The sequence below is a fragment of the Phyllobates terribilis genome, unplaced genomic scaffold, assembly GCF_046119375.1.
Source record: "Phyllobates terribilis strain yellow unplaced genomic scaffold, ASM4611937v1 Scaffold_8__6_contigs__length_399053987, whole genome shotgun sequence".
Classification (NCBI taxonomy): domain Eukaryota; kingdom Metazoa; phylum Chordata; class Amphibia; order Anura; family Dendrobatidae; genus Phyllobates; species Phyllobates terribilis.
The window spans coordinates 250535828-250553941 of NW_027362768.1; the positions used below are offsets into that span (position 1 = coordinate 250535828).

The 18114-nt window shown below is 42.8% G+C and overlaps 1 protein-coding gene across 11 annotated transcripts in view; it reads right to left on the minus strand.

Moving 5' to 3' along the window:
* Window positions 1-2972: 2972 nt before the first annotated feature.
* The window catches only part of L3MBTL2 (L3MBTL histone methyl-lysine binding protein 2), a 100133-nt gene continuing 84991 nt past the window's right edge, over window positions 2973-18114 (minus strand). For 4 of the 11 annotated variants that reach the window (XM_073644147.1, XM_073644144.1, XM_073644146.1 and 1 more), the window contains 3 exons: window positions 14190-14273; window positions 9874-9957; window positions 2973-5019 (listed from right to left, as the gene is read on the minus strand). In XM_073644147.1, the coding sequence (XP_073500248.1) occupies window positions 4898-5019; window positions 9874-9957; window positions 14190-14273 (290 nt within the window). In that variant the 3' untranslated portion in view covers window positions 2973-4897. Of the gene's footprint in view, window positions 5020-7346; window positions 7387-9259; window positions 9304-9873; window positions 9958-11804; window positions 12052-14189; window positions 14274-18114 lie in introns of those variants that run through there. The other 7 variants (XR_012247753.1, XR_012247754.1, XM_073644148.1 and 4 more) reach the window with 7 other exon arrangements.

Below are 18114 nucleotides of genomic sequence, written 5' to 3' on the forward strand. Positions count from 1 at the left end.
TTCTTGATATGCTTCATTTTTCCATCTGTGAATATAGAGCTGATGTGCCTTGCCAAAAACTTCCATTTTTGTCTCATCTGTGCATAGGACATTCTCCCAGAAGCTGTGTGGCTTGGCAACATGTAGTTTGGCAAGTTCCAGTCTGGCTTTTTTATGATTTTTTTTCAACAATGGTGTTCTCCTTGGTCGTCTCCCATGAAGTCCACTTTGGATCAAACAACGACGGATGCTGCGATCTGACAATGATGTTCCTTGAGCTTGAAGTTCACCTTTAATCTCTTTAGAAGTTATCCTGGGCTCTTTTGTTACCATTCGTATTATCTGTCTCTTTGATTTGTCATCAATTTTCCTCCTGCGGCCACATCCAGGGAGGTTGGCTACAGTCCCATGGATCTTAAATTTCTGAATAATATGTGCAACTGTAGTCACAGGAACATCAAGCTGCTTGGAAATGGTCTTATAACCTTTACCTTTAACATGCTTGTCTATAATTTTCTTTCTAATCTCCTGAGACAACTCTTTCCTTTGCTTCCTCTGGTCCATGGTAAGTGTGGTATACACCATGTCACCAAACAGCACAGTGAGTATCTGTAGTCCTATATACAGGCCCACTGACTGACTACAAGATTGTAGACACCTGTGATGCTAATTAGTGGACGCAACTTGATTTAACATGTCCCTTTTGTCACATTATTTTCAGGGGTACCATAATTTCTGTCCAGGCCTATTTCATGAATTTAATTGTTTTAAAAATTCCGTGGAAGCAGGGTTGAAAAGCAATGACTGACTTTAATTTTTTTAATTTTCATAGATTTTTAATTTGTTATTACTTTTGTCAAATTTAAGTTATTTCTGTGACCATTGTGGGTTATCTTTCATTAAACGAGGGGTACCAACAATTTTGACCACGTGTGTATATATAAAGAAGTTTTGGCAAAATGTCTATTTTGATCACAATAATAAGACCAAACCAGGACAAGGGTTTCAAGTTATAATTTATTATATTTTGAAAAGTTTGTTCAAGGATGGGGATATAATTTAAGCGATACACATAATCCAAGTTCCCTGGAATTTGTGCACCCAGGTACTTAATTGCATCTGTCTGCAACTTAAAGGGAAAGTTAGAAATTACCGTATTTTTCGGACCATAAGATGCACTTTTTTCCCCCCAATATTTGAGAGGAAAATGGGGGGTGCGTCTTATGGTCCGAAGGTTACCTGCAGTGGTGGTAAAGTGGGATCGCAGGGCCCTCCAGGAATGTGGTGGTGGTAGCGGCGGCATCAGCGGCAGCAGAGGTGAGCGGCTGGGGCCGGTGTCGGGCTGTGAGCGGCGTGCGGCCTGCTCAGGTTTCCGGTGTGCGCGGCCATCTTCCTAGAGCTGTGATCTATAGGAAAATGGCCGCAGGAGCATGCGCAGGCCACACTGCTTCGCCACTCGCAGCCCGGTACAGGCCCCAGCCCGAGACCCCGGCCTCAGCCAGAGGCCCAAGACCGAAACCCCGGCCTCAGCCCGAGACCCCGGCCTCAGCCAGAGGCCAAAGCCTGAGACCCCGGCCTAAGCCAGAGGCCCCAGCTCGAGACCCCGGCCTCAGCCAGAGGCCCCAGCCCGAGACCCCGGCCTCAGCCAGAGGCCCCAGCCCGAGACCCCGGCCTCAGCCAGAGGCCCCAGCCTGAGACCCCGGCCTCAGCCAGAGGCCCCAGCCCGAGACCCCGGCCTCAGCCAGAGGCCCCAGCCCGAGACCCCGGCCTCAGCCAGAGACCCCGGCCTCAGCCAGAGGCCCCAGCCCGAGACCCCGGCCTCAGCCAGAGGCCAAAGCCTTAGACCCCGGCCTAAGCCAGAGGCCCCAGCTCGAGACCCCGGCCTCAGCCAGAGGCCCCAGCCCGAGACCCCGGCCTCAGCCAGAGGCCCCAGCCCGAGACCCCGGCCTCAGCCAGAGGCCCCAGCCCGAGACCCCGGCCTCAGCCAGAGGCCCCAGCCCGAGACCCCGGCCTCAGCCAGAGGCCCCAGCCCGAGACCCCGGCCTCAGCCAGAGGCCCCAGCCCGAGACCCCGGCCTCAGCCAGAGGCTCCGGCACCAGCCCCAGCCAGAGGCCCCGGCCTCTGGCTTTGGCCCCAGCCAGAGTCCCCGACCTCAACCACAGCCAGAGTCCCCGGCCTCAACCCCAACCCGAGGCCCCAGCCTCAACCCCAGCCAGAGGCCTCCACACAGGAACCATTCAGGCTAAGGGCCTCAGCCAGGCACAGGCCCCGACACAGGCTCCACAGCATCTGACCTCTTCAGCGGCAGCCGCCGACTTCCTGAGGGACCCTGCCTCCTGTGACCCTCGCTCCACTGCCTCCCCAGGTAAGATACCGGACCTATTCAGACTATAAGATGGACCCCCATCTTATAAAAAATATTTTTTTTCGATTTTCCACCCCAAAATTTGGAGTGCGTCTTATGGCCCGGTGCGTCTTATAGTCCGAAAAATACGGTAGTTGTTGTGTCAGTGCAGCGTTAAAGTTATGTTCATGGCTTCTGTTTTAGAGTAGTTGACTGTAAAATTGCTTACATGGACGAATTCTTTGAATTCCTTTATTACAGAGAAAAATGAGATCATTGGGTTTGAATCATCGAGCAACAAATCATCTGTGTATAGAGCTAGTTTACATTGATTTGAGCCTTCGGTAACTCCGTTAATATCTGGATTTTTACGTAATGCTGCCGCTAAATGTTCCATTACCAGTGTGTATAAGAGAGGTGATAAGGGACACCCTAGGCGAATATGTTTTGAGGCTTAGACAGAAAGCAGGGGAGCTCCTCAGCTACTAAGGTTGCATACTCTGCAGATTAGGCTGGTGCTCCATTACAATACATCTGGCGTCAATCCTTCCCTGTATTACTTCTATGGCTAAGGTAATTACAGACACACTCACTACTGACAATTATTTCATTAACCTATGGGGACTCAGTCATGTGAATAAAACAAACCTTTGTGATTAGAAAAAACAAGTTTATTAAAAAAATATTGATTTAACAATGAAGAATAATTACAAAACAAAATCGATACATAAACACCACAAATCCTGTCACCATTATGTTCACATTCTTCCCAATTCATCCTGATAATTTTATACTATAAGATCTATAGTGTAACTTTTTTCATTCTGCTATGTAACCCAAATTTCAATATGGTTTTTAGACCTGCAGACAAATCTTTGAATACAATACATAAATAAAAAATAGGCTATGTGCCCACGATGCAGAAACGCTGCAGATTTTTTCCGCTTCTCCCTGGCAGGAAAAACGCATGCGGATTTTACATGCGTTTTTCCCGCCAGGTAGAAGCGTTTGTCAAGCGTTTTTGCATGCATTTCTGCATGAGGGTTGTCAAGCGCTTTTCCAAGCGATTTTAGCCTCACTTGGAAAGTGCTTGACAACTTGTTCACACTATATAAATCCATGCAACCGGCCTGGATTTATACAGTGTGACCAAGTAATAGTTTAAAAAAAAGAATAAGAATGGTAAAAAATAAAGATTATACTTACCTTCCGATGGCCCCCGGTCTCCTTCTCCGATGCGTCCGGTCTCCCCGGTGTCTTGTGGTGGTATAAAGGACCTGCGATGACGTCATTAAGTCATGTGACAGGTCACGCGACCGCCGACGTCAGCGGTCGAGTGACCTGTCACATGATTCAATGACGTCATGTCAGGTCCTCACACCACCGCGAGCCGCCCAACACACCGCACGCATCGCTATGGAGACCGGGGGACATCGGAAGGTAAGTATAATCTTTATTTTTAATTTTAAATTTTTTTTTTTTACAGTTTCTATGGTACCCAGGTCTGGATGAGAGTCTCCTCTTCTCGAGGCCTTGGTACCATCCACACATTGAATCGCTTCATATCCGTGTGTGCAAATGTGCTGACACGGATATCAAGCATTTCAATGCAAGTCAATGGCGGCATTTATGCTGCGCTTCCGCAAAATTAATGAACATGCTGCGTATTTTTCCGCAATGATAATCCGCAGCGGAAATTTCCGCAGCATGTGCACAGCAGTGTTTTCGCTGCGGAAATTCCGTGGCAAAAATGCTTGAAAAACGCATAGTGGGCACATAGCCATATTCCACATTTTCCTGGGGATGCCTTATGCCTCTTATTGCAGAAGGAATGCTGGCAAGGAAATTCCCCCGTCTGTTTCAGAGTAGTAAAGTAGCCAATATCAGAAAAAATCCCTCTACTCTAAGCAGTCATATATTTCAAAATGGGCTTAAAAACCTCCGGGGTCCAGCACTGAATGTCCACAGCTGCTCCTGGTGTCTGCAGCATTAACAGCACGTTGACACCGCTGCAGTCAGTGAGCTCAACGGCTGAGCAGCCTGTGCTATTAACTCAGGTAAAACAAATGAGCTCCCTAATTGACTGGTGTGCTGTTGACATGACATCAGTCCTGCGGACAATAATAAGGCACCTGGAACAGAGGCGGAGAGTCAGTGCTGGACCCAGGGAGGGTGAGTAAACCTCAGTTTATTTTTTAATAAATTGCAGCTGGGGTTCAGGGGTTTTCCAATTTTGGAAAACCTCTTTAATATACATTATAAAGTGTAACCGCTCCTACTGCAGATGGCGCCGTATCCTTTAACACCGCACGCCATGCTCTTTACATAGCATGCCGTTTTAAAGGTAAACTCTAACAATGCGCTATGCTAACAGCACAAAGTCCTGTCTAATAGGTTCACTTACACATATCTACAACAGAAGCTGTCTGCTGCTGGAGCGCTACAGTCAGCTGACGAGTGTGCGGCACTGGGGTCTGTGCAGCGGGAACCTAGGCCAGGACTATGGTGAGCCCTGCAGCATACATGAGACTTATATTAACAACGCGGGGAACACGTGAAACTTTTTTTTTCCAATCAAATATAACCATAGTTGTCAGCTCCCCACTCCTCAATCTTAATGTCTGCAGTCGGCACACTTGTATCTTCACTTACAAATGGGTCAGTCGGTTTCCGTTCTCTCTCTTGTATGGAACTTTCTGTAAATCAAATAAAGAGTTCTGTTTTATCTCAACCAGTTATAAGAACAGAATGAGCACGAAAATGATGCGGAAATATCACATTCATGATAGCTGGACTTGATATGAAAAGATTCAGCCAAGGAAAAATCAGTCATAAGTTTTATACCACATTTAAAATAGTGAAATGAAACCTCACCTGACTTATAGTCTACCAATCTGATGCATATAATTACCAGGCCGTACGGACATTCATGAGCTGAGCTGCATACTGGATTCAACGATTGAAGGGGCTTTCTCATCACAGATGTGGTATAAGGCTGTGTGCCCACAATGCGTTTTTCAAGCGTTTACGCGGCTGAATTTCCGCAGCGTAAACGCTTGGGAAACGCTTGGTAAACCTTCCCCCATGGTCTCCAATGCAATTCCGCACTTTCAATGCCCATGCTGCGTATTTTTCTGCAGTGTTTATGCTGCGCTCAAAAATACGCAGCATGTCCATTAATTTTGCGGACACGCAGCGTAATCGCCGCCATTGACTTGCATTAGAACGCGTCAATTCCGCAAGACTGCATCTGTACTTGCGCAATTGGCGCGTTCTAATGTGCGGATGGTACCCAAGTCTGGAGGAGAGGAGACTCTCATCCAGACCTGAGTACCATAGAATCTGTAAAAAAAAGAATTTAAAATAAAAAATAACGTTTATACTCACCTTCCGATGTCCTCCCGGTGTTTTGTCCACGCCGTCCGGTCTCTTGCAATGCTCGCGCTGTTGTGAAGGACCTGCCATGAAATCACATGACTCAATGACGTCACCGCAGGTCCTTCACAACAGCGCGACCAATGCAAGATACCGGACACAGCAGAGATGACACCAGGGGCCATCAGAAGGTAAGTATAATTTTTTTTTTTTTTTTACCATTCTTATTCTTTTTTTTAACTATTACTTGGTCACACTATATAAATCCAGGCCGGTTGCATGGATTTATATAGTGTGACCAACTTGTCAAGCACTTTTCCAAGTGATGCTAAAATCGCTTAGAAAACTGCTTGTAAAAACGCTGAAAAAACGCTTCTCTCTGGCAGAAAAAACGCATGTAAATCTACATGCGTTTTTTTCTGCCAGAGAGAGGAGAAAACGCTCTGGAGACATGTGAGCCGCCGTTTTTATTGATACCATTTTGGTGTAGAAACGATGTTTTGATCATCTCTTATTGTATTGTTTGTGCTGTTGTAGTGGCCAAAAAATGCAATTCCTCTGTTTCTCGTTCCACAGTTTACTGATTGGGTTATTTAATTTTATATTTTGACAGATCAGATTTTTCTGAATGTGGAGATACCACATATGTGTAATGTATTTCTTAATTTTAAATAGGGAAAAAAGAAAAAGTGTATTTTTTTTTCATATTTTTTAAAACTTTTTTTTTTTTTTTTTTTCACTGTATTTTGTATTATCTTAGGGAACTTGAACGTGCAATCACTTGTGCTATATACAGCAATACACACATTATTGCTGTAAATTGCAAAAATCACAGTCTGCTATGAACGCCAGCCTAGCATTCATACGAGAACTGTCATGAAAACAAAACTCTGGCAGTCATGGCAAGCAATCAGCGATTATAGGTGGTTGGAACAGTACTCCACAGATTGACAGCAGCATTTAACAGGTTAACAGCCTCAGGCACAGCTCTCCTCCACACACACCTGTTAAAAGGCAGAAAAACACAGCAGTCATCTGCCGTCACATATTGGTAAGGGGTTAAACCTTTTCCACTATGTGCCGTACTATTACTACACATGTCGGGCCCCTACCTTTGGTGCAGGCTCCAGCGCTGAGCCCTCACCTTTCCGGGGACATGACAGCTGATCTGTACAACTGACATGTGCCCCTAACAGCCGCGGGTGGGATCACAATCCACCCACTGCTGTTAACTAGTTAAATGCCGCTGTCAATCTCTGACAGCAGCACTTAATTTGCACTTACAGGAAGCGCGTCACTAACGCTGCCCATCGGTGCCCGTGTCACATGACAGCGGGTCGCCGAAGGATTGGCATGACAACCCGGGGTCTGCAAGAGACCCCGGCGGTTGTCATTGCCAGATTGCTATGAGGGCCGCTCAGCAGTCGGCGCTCATAGCAAGTGAACTTTTCTGCTACACAGGCAATCTGATCATCACCCGTGTGTAGCAAAGGTGATCAGATAATTGAAGCTTCTAGTCTCCCATGGAGACTATTGAAGCATGCAAAAAGTAAAAAAAAAAGTTTTAAAAAAATATATAGAAGTTTAAAATCACCCCCCTTTTGCCCCATTCAAAATAAAACAATAAAAATAAAAAAAAAACACATACATACACATTTTTCGTATGGCCGTGTTCAGAATCGCCCGATCTATCAATATATAAAAAGAATTAATCCGATCAGTAAACGGTGTAACGAGAAAAAAAATAAAAAACGCCAGAATTAAGTTTTCTTTTTTGTCGCCGCAACATTTCAATAAAATAGAATAATGGGCCATCAAAACATCGTATCTACCCCAAAATAGTATCAATAAAAACGTTAGCTCAGCACGCAAAAAATAAGTCCTCACCGCTCCCTGATCCCAAAAAATGGAGGCACTACAGGTCTCGGAAAAAGGCACCATTTTTTTTTTAACAAACTTTCGATTTTTTTTTCCCCACTTAAGTAAAAAAGAACCTATACATGTTTGGTATCTCCAAACTCTTAATGACCTGGAGAATAATAATGACAGGTCAGTTTTAGCATTTCGTGAACATGGTAAAAAAAAAAAACTGTGGAATTGCACTTTTTTTTGCAATTTCACCGCACTCTGAATTTTTTTCCCGTTTTGCAGTACACAATATGGTAAAACCAATGGTGTCGTTCAAAAGTACGTGTCCCGCAAAAAATAAGCCCTCAGATGGCCACATTGACCGAAAAAGAAGAAGCAGCGAAAAAATGAAAACGCATAAACAGAAAATTGCTTGGCCATGAAGCGGTTAAAGGTAAAAACCTACATATGTACAGGTTTTTAAAGAGCACCAGATAGAGCTCCGGAGCACGAGCATATCATTATCTCCAAACTGAAAGTAAAGACTACACAAGAACCACAGGACGGATTTCATCAACCAAGGTATCATATTAATCAGTGTAATGTCGCCCACCTGACAGTGTATGTAGTTTACGGAGCACAATCCTGCTGACAGGTGCGCTTTAAAAATGGGTTAAAAACAGGGATGTGATAAAATAACAAAAAATGTAAACTCAACGTGTAGATCCCCCACCAATCCATGACTGGAGCTAAAAAAAAATAGTGCAACTAGCAACCATACAACTTAATTGCAACTGGATTGTTTTTTACCCTTAAACATATGCTGTCATCGGTATGGCCAAACAAGACGCAAATTGTGCCTTTTGTATTAATATGACAATTTTATAATAGCTTTTTTAAAGGCTTTATTTTCAGTTTTTTTAAACACAATGAAAATATTAACAATAGCAAAAGGGAATACCTCTTTAAGATCAATATAATGTTATTGCACAAAAAAACACCCGCTGGAGTAGTGCTTTAAGAAGGATTGGAGCTGATGAGACTGCATTATATCTATAGAGTAGGCTAGATATCCCTTGATAAGAACCCATCAACACTCCTGCAATAGCAGCATTGCTCGATTCACTATCTATCCACCAATGCGTGTACACTAACTGAGCGACCAGGAAGTAAAAGAGCAAGTTAGGAACCGCCAGGGCTCCATGATGTTTAGGCACTTGCAAACTAGATAAGCTTATTCTAGGGGACCCACCATTGCTAGTAGAAGGTACGCACCAAACTTTCCAAGAGGCAAAATGTTCCTCTAGCAATTACTCCCGAGGGCAGGGGAATTAAATAAACATAAGAATTTGGGGAAATATATAATTTTAAAGATACTTATGAGCCCAATAAGGGTTCGATTAGAGAAAAAGAAGTGCATCCAGGAAATTATTAAGAACCACTAGGTTTGAAACGTGTCTGCTCCGGTCAGACCCCCCACAGGGTTGTGACTATATGCTACTTGTCCATCTATATTTTAACTGATTTAATAAAGACTTTACGCGCTCCAGGAACTCCGAGGGTGAGCGGACGTTTCATTTATTGTGCTTTCAATAAGGGTTAGAGGGAGATGTTTGAACTTGAGTTACCTACCTGACTCTGCTATTAAAGGATCAATGTTTAATGCAATCAATTAATATACCTTTTCAGAAAAAATAACCCACAAATACTTACAATTATCAGCAACTGGTACACAAACATCTTGAGTCTGGCTCAGACTATTTAAAGGCGACAGAGGGAAGAGATCAGATTTTTGCCAACAAACCTTTAAACCAGAAAATGACCCAAATTCATCCACCAACCTTAAGAGGGAAGTCAGGGAAGGACTGACGTCTGCCAGATATACTAAGGTATTATCGGCATAAGAGGAGACTTTTTGTCACGGACCCTTGGATTAAACCCTTGACGTCCCAAGACTGCTGAGTAACAAGGGCCAATGGCCACTGTGAAGAGCAGAGGAGACAAGGGCCACCCCCGGTCTAGTCCCTCTTCGCAAAGGAAAAGGTTGCAATAAACCCAAGTTAGTTTGAATTCTTACTCTAGGAGAGTCATATAATAGTTTAAGTATAAAAATTGGGACCAAACTTGAGGTGTGATAGAAATGAATGCAAATATTGCCATTCAACAGAGTCAAAGGCTTTACATAGATGCAGGGACATAAACCCGGGCGAGGGATAATCACGGGCAGCTTCTATATTTAAGAACAACCATTGAATGTTAATGTCCACAATGTTATAATAGTTATGGCACAAATATAGTCACAATAACAGAACTACACCAAGACTCACGTTCTTTTTCCTTAGAATCTGACAGATCCAGCATTGTGCTGATGTGGTTTGTTTTTTGGTACGATTTCTTTATATATTTTCTTTCTACAGTAGAAAAAGGTAAAAAAAAAAAAAGCACACACATCTTACACTATTCCATCTCACAAACTGTACCGAACAATAAAAAGTGATGTCCAAAAAGCGAGTGCTCTATAAACATATCTATAGTAGTAGGTCAGCGCATGCATAGCGGCCCCGCATACAGTCTGATTACATGAAGTATTAAGCTAAAGTATTTGCACCTCCCTGCAGCTATACATACCCCTCCTGCAGCCACTGCGCTGAACCAGGCTATAGTCTAGCAGCAGGAGAAGCAAAGTCTCAATTACCCACACATGGAAGGTCATAACTGAGAAAAAACCCCGGATGGCTGTTGTGTCCCCTAGTACAGTACGAGCATTGGTAACAAAAGGACAAAGCACATTGGGATGTTTGAAAACAGTCCCTAAAGGTGGAAAAACTGTGGAAACAAACAGGAAAGTCTAGTGGACCGTCTTAAAGGGAATCTGTCAGCAGGTTTTTACCATGTACTCCCAGGGTAGCATGAGGTAGGGGATGAGACACTGATATCAGTGATGTGTCACTTATTAGGCTGTGTGCTGTTTCAATACAATAAGTGGGAGTAGTGCTTTTATCACGGACGGACAAGCTGCCTACGTGCCTCCTGGTCCACCAAGCTTCCAGCACTGATTAGCAGCTGTCAATATATAATGTACATGGGGTTAGCTGTCTGAGCTCTGCTACATCTACAGCAGAGAAAATTACATTTTTCCTTACATTATGCTGCTCTCAGATGAGGTAGCGAAAACCTGGTTATAGATTCCCTTTAAGCACTCTGCCAAATATCAGAGGTTGCATAGTTTTGCATCAGGTGACACTACACTATGGTGCAATATCAAGTGAAGCAATGACCACGTGGCTGCGATGCAAACCTGTAGTGGAGAGGCTGTGTCATGAAAAGCCCACAACACCCCACCACTCGATGAAAATGGGTTGTCACATGAAACAGTGGGACTTTGCACATTTAGAGGTAGGCCTTGTTATTTGGTTGACCAGATCCAATGGACCATTGTGGTTTTCGATGCTGTCATATCCCACCTGGGACCCTTTGGAAGACTAAAAAAAAGGTAAGCCCAGAGGCTCAGTGGTTAGCACTGTCGCTTTACAGTACTGGGGTCTTGTGTACAAATACCACCAAGAATCACATCAGCAAGGAGTTTGCATGGTCTTCCAGTAGTTGCTTTGGTTAACTCAAGTTTCCTTCCACACTCAAAAGACATACGGATAAGGAGTTTAATTTGTGAGGCCCAATGGATACAACATTGATGAGGTCTGTAGAGAACGGTGGAATATGATGGCGCTATATAAGTAAAATAGATAAATCCCGAAAAAAGAAGTCTGAAAGCAATAGATGCACAATCCATGGATTATGTATAAAGTATCAAGGTACTTTTCCCTCGATTGGGAAGGAGAAGGCCAAAAGGAGGACAACAATACAGCCTCAATAAAATAGAGAACAATTAGAGGACAAGAAAGACAATTTTGACACTCACATGATGGAAGTGATGGCCAAGAAAGAAGCAACTTTCCAGGAGAACATGTGTAAGAAGATCCTACCTCTTGCAGTATCGCCTTATGCTTCCAACTGCTCTCCTGTAAAGTTGCTCAAAAGGAGGTACCCTCTGTCCATCTGTTATTACATGTTTCACATAGGAGAAAACATGCTCTAACTTATTGTGGGGCGTGTTCTTTTTTCCTATTTGTTACTGCAGGCTCATCATTGGTCAACTTCACACAGGAGCAGAAATACATGCCACACTACACATTACTCACATCTGCAGCCACTATTCCATGTTGTGCTTAACATTTTCAAAAAAAAGTGGAAAATCCACAGTGTAGTGCTTTTCAAAGGCAGCTATAATTAGTGACATCTTCTACACTTGTATCCACTGTTCTGTTTTGGAGTATTAACCCCTTGAGCCTGCAGCCAATTTCCATTTTTTGGTTTTCATTTTTCCTCTCCTTCTTCCAAGAGCCATAACTTTTTTACTTTTCCATCCACATAGCCGTATGAGGTCTTGATTTTTGCAGGATAAATTGTACTTTTGAATGATGCCATTCATTTTATCATGTGATGCACTGGAAAGCAGAAAAAAATTCCAAGTGCGTCAAAATTGCAAAAAAAAAGTGCAGTTCCACAATTGTTTTTGTTTTTTTTATTTACAATGTTCACTACATGGTAAAATTGACCTGGCAGTATGAGTCTCCATGTCAGTATGAGTACACAGATACCAAACTAGTTTTTTTTTTTTTTTTTTATCTAAGTGGTGAACAAAAATTCATAAATTTGTATATAATTTTTTTTAAAAAATTTTCAATTTTTTGATCACTTTTGCTATACACATCAGTGAAAGTCACTGTCTCCTAAGAACGCCAGCGACAGCTTGGCTTTCACAGGAGTAGTGTAATGACAGACACTGGGGTCTCCAGCAGACCCTCAGCTGTTATGGCAACACATTAGCGCCCCACGATCATGTCAAGGGCGCACATAGAATGATGTATCCTCCTGCTGGCAAACGTTGTATGCCGTTGCCACAGATTGACAGCAGCATTTAACAAGTTGACAGCCGCGGGCGGAGGTCCGCACTACCCATGGGAGTTAGAGGCAGATGATGGCTGAATAATTCAGCCATGATCTGTCAGAAAAAATTCGGACTCATCGCGCGAGCCCGCATCAAAGTCAGGGACCTGCCATATGATGTAACTGTACAACATATGCCGGGAAGGGGTTAAAGTGTATATACTGATCCTACAGTGGCACTGTCCCAACGAGGTCTGTGCCACTGTTCCCAACAGCGACGTACCATTGTCGTATAAAAAAAAAATGCTGGACTAGTGCTTTAACTATATAGTAGACAAATTTGTACCATATACTTCTCCACTGCCAGGAGCTGTGGTATGATCAGACCATGTTCCTGCACGGTCAGACACAGCCATTACACAGTACACATTTATAAAATCTCAGCACAGGAAAAAAATATATTTTTTTTAACACAACCAATTGTGGAACTTATTTTTATTCCAAAATCTATTGTTTAAAATGTACTTTGTTCGTGGCACAACACCTTTAAAGAAGCACTCCTCCCATCAAAGTTTGCATCCTCTTAATATATTGCAGTCATCATATTATCTCCAAAATAACAGACTTAAATAAGTCCATACCCACGCCCCCGGAAGAAGCTGACGGCGAAACACGCGTCGGGGCTGTGGGGACGCCGTGGTGACTCTTATTTTCCTCCTGGACCTACACTGATTACAGGTACCTTTCATGCCATTCCTCTTGCCATCTCTTAACCATAGTAGTTGCATCTTGTATTCACATTGTGGTATTTATTACCCGTTTTTCACTTGGACACTGATCCTTATTATTACTATAATTTCCTTGAAAGTAGTTTACAATTCTTGCCCATTATATAGATGCACCCATATATTTTTCCTATTTGAGGACAGTCTATGGCAGATTTAGCACTATACGTCTTCATGGCTTTTTTGGTCCTGCTGTGAGGTTATATTACTCCCTAGTGGATATAGAAATATTCTACCTGCATCTGATTTATTATTGTCACCACTGTGTCCCCTTTAGGACATTTCTGCTTTTTATTTGTGTTTATTATATGAAATAAAGTTTGGTTTTTAATTATGGATTGCTTCTGGGTATGGACTTATTTAAGTCTGTTATTTTGGAGTTAATTGTCTATGGAGTGCCATTTTTCTGCATCATTGGATGTGTAATAGTCATCATATTATATAGTACTGTGTAGTTACAATTACTCATTTTGCCTTTCTACTCAGCTAATTCTTCTCTTTTCCATTAGGTGACATCACGTGATTAAAAGCATACTAGCTGAATCGTTCTAAGCTCTATGTAGAAACAGGAGGTCAATGTTCCCCCTACAAGTCATCACTGCAAAAGTCCCTGGCAGGGGGAGGAGGAAGCAGCAGGGTCAGGAATGGAAGAGAGGAATTACTTCCTGTTTCTAGGTACCGCAGACAGAAGAATTAGCTGGGTAGAAAGGCAAAATGAGCAATTGTAAGTACACAATGCCATATAATATGATGACTGCAATATACTAAGAGGATAAAAACTTTGATGACAGAAGGAGTGCTGCTTTAAGTGAATAATCACTTCTGAGTTACCCCATCTAACAAGTATTTTCATCATAAACTTATTTTTTACTCCATATTATTCTTTTGTTCCTTTTAAAAAATAAACTTACTTGTAGCTTCTAGAGGAGCAAGATGAGAAAGAGAAATCTCTCCATTGTTTGCAGGTCCCATTTTCTTAACAGCTCGTCTTTTTCCTTGAGTAAAGGAAAGGTAATCATCATCAATGTAGATCCAGAGACAACAAAATATGGCAGCCTGATTCTCTGGCCTCCCTACTACATGACACCATACACTTTCTAAATGAAACCAGTCATCAGATCCTAGAATGAGGCAGACCATATGCGGATGACATATTAGGCCACAAAAACTGGTTTCCTTCTAAATCAATTGTGACATGATAATATTTTCATAGCAGAGTGTGTCTGGACGGCCATATTAGGAGGCAGTTCTTGCCACTTTGTACATGAAAACTACTTTAAACGACAAAAAAAGACGTACATCCCACTTCAAGTCTCTGGGCCAGACTCATTAAGAATGACATTGTGCAGGCCAGTCGTAATGAAGGCACCGCTGGGGTAAGATCAGTGGAGTACATTTCTAGAACTATTTGCACAGATAAAATCTTGATTCATTTGCCAGGTGGACCTCATCACATCTACAATCGGTGGCGCTTGCTGGGACAGATGTAAAAATGCCAAAAGTTGCAATAATGTTGAGGAACCTAGAGTTCTGCATATTTTTTGCAACTTTTTAAAGTGCTTTATGCCAGAAACCTGCCAAAAACACACTGATGAATCGGGCCCTGCTTTTTTTTTTTTTTTTTTTTTATAGGGATTTAAGTATCTAAGTGTTTAGATGAGTATTGGAGCCCGGTCACTACAATGCGACCTCCCCACAACACCCATGACAGGTTCGCAGGGTGCCAATGGGTTGACATAGCAGCCAAAGGCCTAATGAAGGATCCCATGCCTGACAGTTTTCATTTTTTACTCCACACCATTAATACAAAATAGATCTATATGCAGTATAGACTAAAAATAAAATAGAAAAGCACTTTCAAAGGGATTTAAAAAACAAACATGATACTCACAACCAGTCATACAATAGGACGGACCAGAACCACCTAGTAAATAACCATAATATACAGTGGTTTGCAGTGGTTTTGTTACATTACAGTCTGTGTTTAAATATTTTTGTAATCCGATTTTTGTGTGATGCATCAGCACTAAATAGTCTAAGTTGGTGAAGTGAGAAAATTATAGGCATAAATTACATTTATGGGATTAAATAACTAAAAATTGGCATGTGCATATCTATTCACCCCTTTTGCTATGAAGTCCCTAAAAATTTCCGGTGCAAGCAATTCCCTTCATAAGTTACATGTTTATTGAATGGAAGTCCACCAGTGTGCAAGTGTCACATGGTCTGTCCGTTATAAAAAAAATATTCTAATCTCTGATGATCCCTCGCAGCACCATCCAATCCATTATCATCAAATGGAAAGCACATGGTACCACAACAAACCAGCCAAGAAAGGGCGCCCACCAAAACTCTCAGGCCAGGCAAGGAGGGCATTAATCAGAGAGGCAGCACAGAGACCAAAGGTAACCCTGAAGGAGCTGCAGAGTTCCCAAGGAGAAACTAGAGTATCTGTCCATGCGACTACAATAAGCTGTACACTCCATCGTGGTAGCCTTTATGGAAGAGTGGGCAGTAAAAAGCCTTTACTTGAACAAAAAAAATTGTAAGGCTCTTTTTGAGTTTAAAAAAAAAAATGAGGGAGACTCCCCAAATGTATGAAGGAAGATGCTGTGGTCAGATGAGACCAAACTTTAACTTTTTGGCCACCAATGTAAATGCTATATCTGGCGCCAAACCAACACAGCTCATCACCCAAAAACACCATGCCCACAGTGAAACATGGTGGTCGCAGCATCATGCTGTGGGGATGTTTTTCGGCAGCAAGGACAAGAAAACTGGTCCGAGTCGAGGGGAAGATAGATGGCACGAAATACAAGGATATTCTTCAGCAAAGCCTGTTTCAGTCTGTCAGCGATTTGAGACCGGGACTGAGTCTCACATTCCAACAAGACAATGACCCAAAGCATACTGTTAAAGCAACACTCGAGTGGTTTAAGGGGAAACGTGTAAATGTTTTGGAGTGGCCTAGTTAAAGCCCAGACCTTAATCAAATTGAGAATACTTTCACAAGCCACTGTATATTCTATATCTATTCTAGATTGCAAGTGACCATAACAAAGCTCCGATGCACTAAGCAAGGTGCCATCAGATGCAACAAAATAGAGTAAACACGAACGTAGGCAAAGTACTGTCACTCAAGGATCAGCGGGCAGGGGGAAGCTGCCAGGGACCAGCCTGTCCATTTAGTCTACAGCGCGGACTGGTTCCCAGCGGTTTTTAAGTATGTTTCCCCAGAAACACAGCAACGTTTCAGTGTCAAACATGGCTAGCTGAGTCCACACACCCAGTGCCTGATACATGTCCCCAATCCGTGGGCAGCATGTATCACCTGTCATGTTCAAATACACTTCATCATTTATGAAAGTACAGTGGAGTGGACAAGAGCCAATAAGACCAGAACTTCCCTTTGGAATCATTCTCATTCTTATTCTTGAGGTGCACGGGAGGGGGATGGAGGTTTAGGAATTTTGTAGGGTATTAAGAGCTTAAAAGAAAACAGCTTGGTCTTGCGAACAATGTTATCAGTTATCAGTTAATATGTAACAACATATCTGAAGCCCTCTTTAAAGGAAAAAAAAAAAGTTTATTACCAATTTTTTCAATGAACTTTACAAAAACTATTTTTAGGGACCACTTCACTATTGAAATGACTTTTAAAGACCTATATGTCAGAAATCCTTCAAGCAAGATACCATTTTAAAAACTACATATAAAAGGTATTCAAAACCACATTCAGAAAGCTGGTTAACCCTTCATTTTTTTGCTAAATCTGTGTATATGTGTATGTAGTATAGTGTGTGTGTGTATGTTAGTATACTCACCTAGTACCGTTGTCTCCGGTATCCAGCTCCGTTCTGCTCTTCTTCTCAGTTACGTCACTGCTCTTCAGAGTCTCCAGGTCATGCAGTGCTCTGCATGACCCGGATGTGGCTCTTTTAATAAGTCTATGGAGAGTCAAAACGAGGCACCGTAGGTTTATAATGTAAGGCTGTGTGCCCACGATGCGTTTTTTAAGCGTTTCCGCAGCGGCAAAAACGCTACAGAAACGCTTAAAAAACGCATGGTAGAAGGCCTGCCATGCTCCCCAATGATAATCTCCATGTGCTGTGCACATGCTGCGGAAATTTCCGCTGCGGATTATCATTGCGGAAAAAAACGCAGCACTACCAATTATTTTGCGGAAGTGCTGCGTTTTCGCAGCCATTGACTTGCATTGGAACGCATGGATTCCGCATCACTGTATATGTAGATGCGCATTCCATGCGTTCCAATGTGGGTTTGGTACCCAGGTCTAGAGAAGAGGAGACTCTCCTCTGGACCCGGGTACCATAGAAACTGTGAAAAAAAGAATAAAATAAAAAATGAATGTTATAATTACCTTCTGATGGCCTCCGGTGTGCTCGTCTCCGCTTGCCGGCAGCTCGCGTTGGACTGGAGGACCTGCGCTGACGTCATAGTCATGTGACGGGTCACGCGATGCTGACGTCGGCAGGTCCTTCAGTGTACCGTGATCTGCCGACAAGGGAGAACGGAGGGAAGCAAGACACCGGGGGCCATCGGAAGGTAAGTATATATTTATTTTTTTATTTTTAAACATTCTTTCGGTCATAGTATATAAATCCATGCCGGTTGCATGGATTTATATAGTGTGACCAAGTTGTCAAGCACTTTCCAAGTGATGCTAAAATCTCTTGGAAAGCGCTTGTCAACCCACATATGGAAATGCATGTGAAGAACGCTTCACATCCGCATGTCCCTGGCAGGAAAAACGCATGTACAATCCGCATGTACAATCCGCATGCGTTTTTTCTGCCAGGGGAGATGCAGAAACAC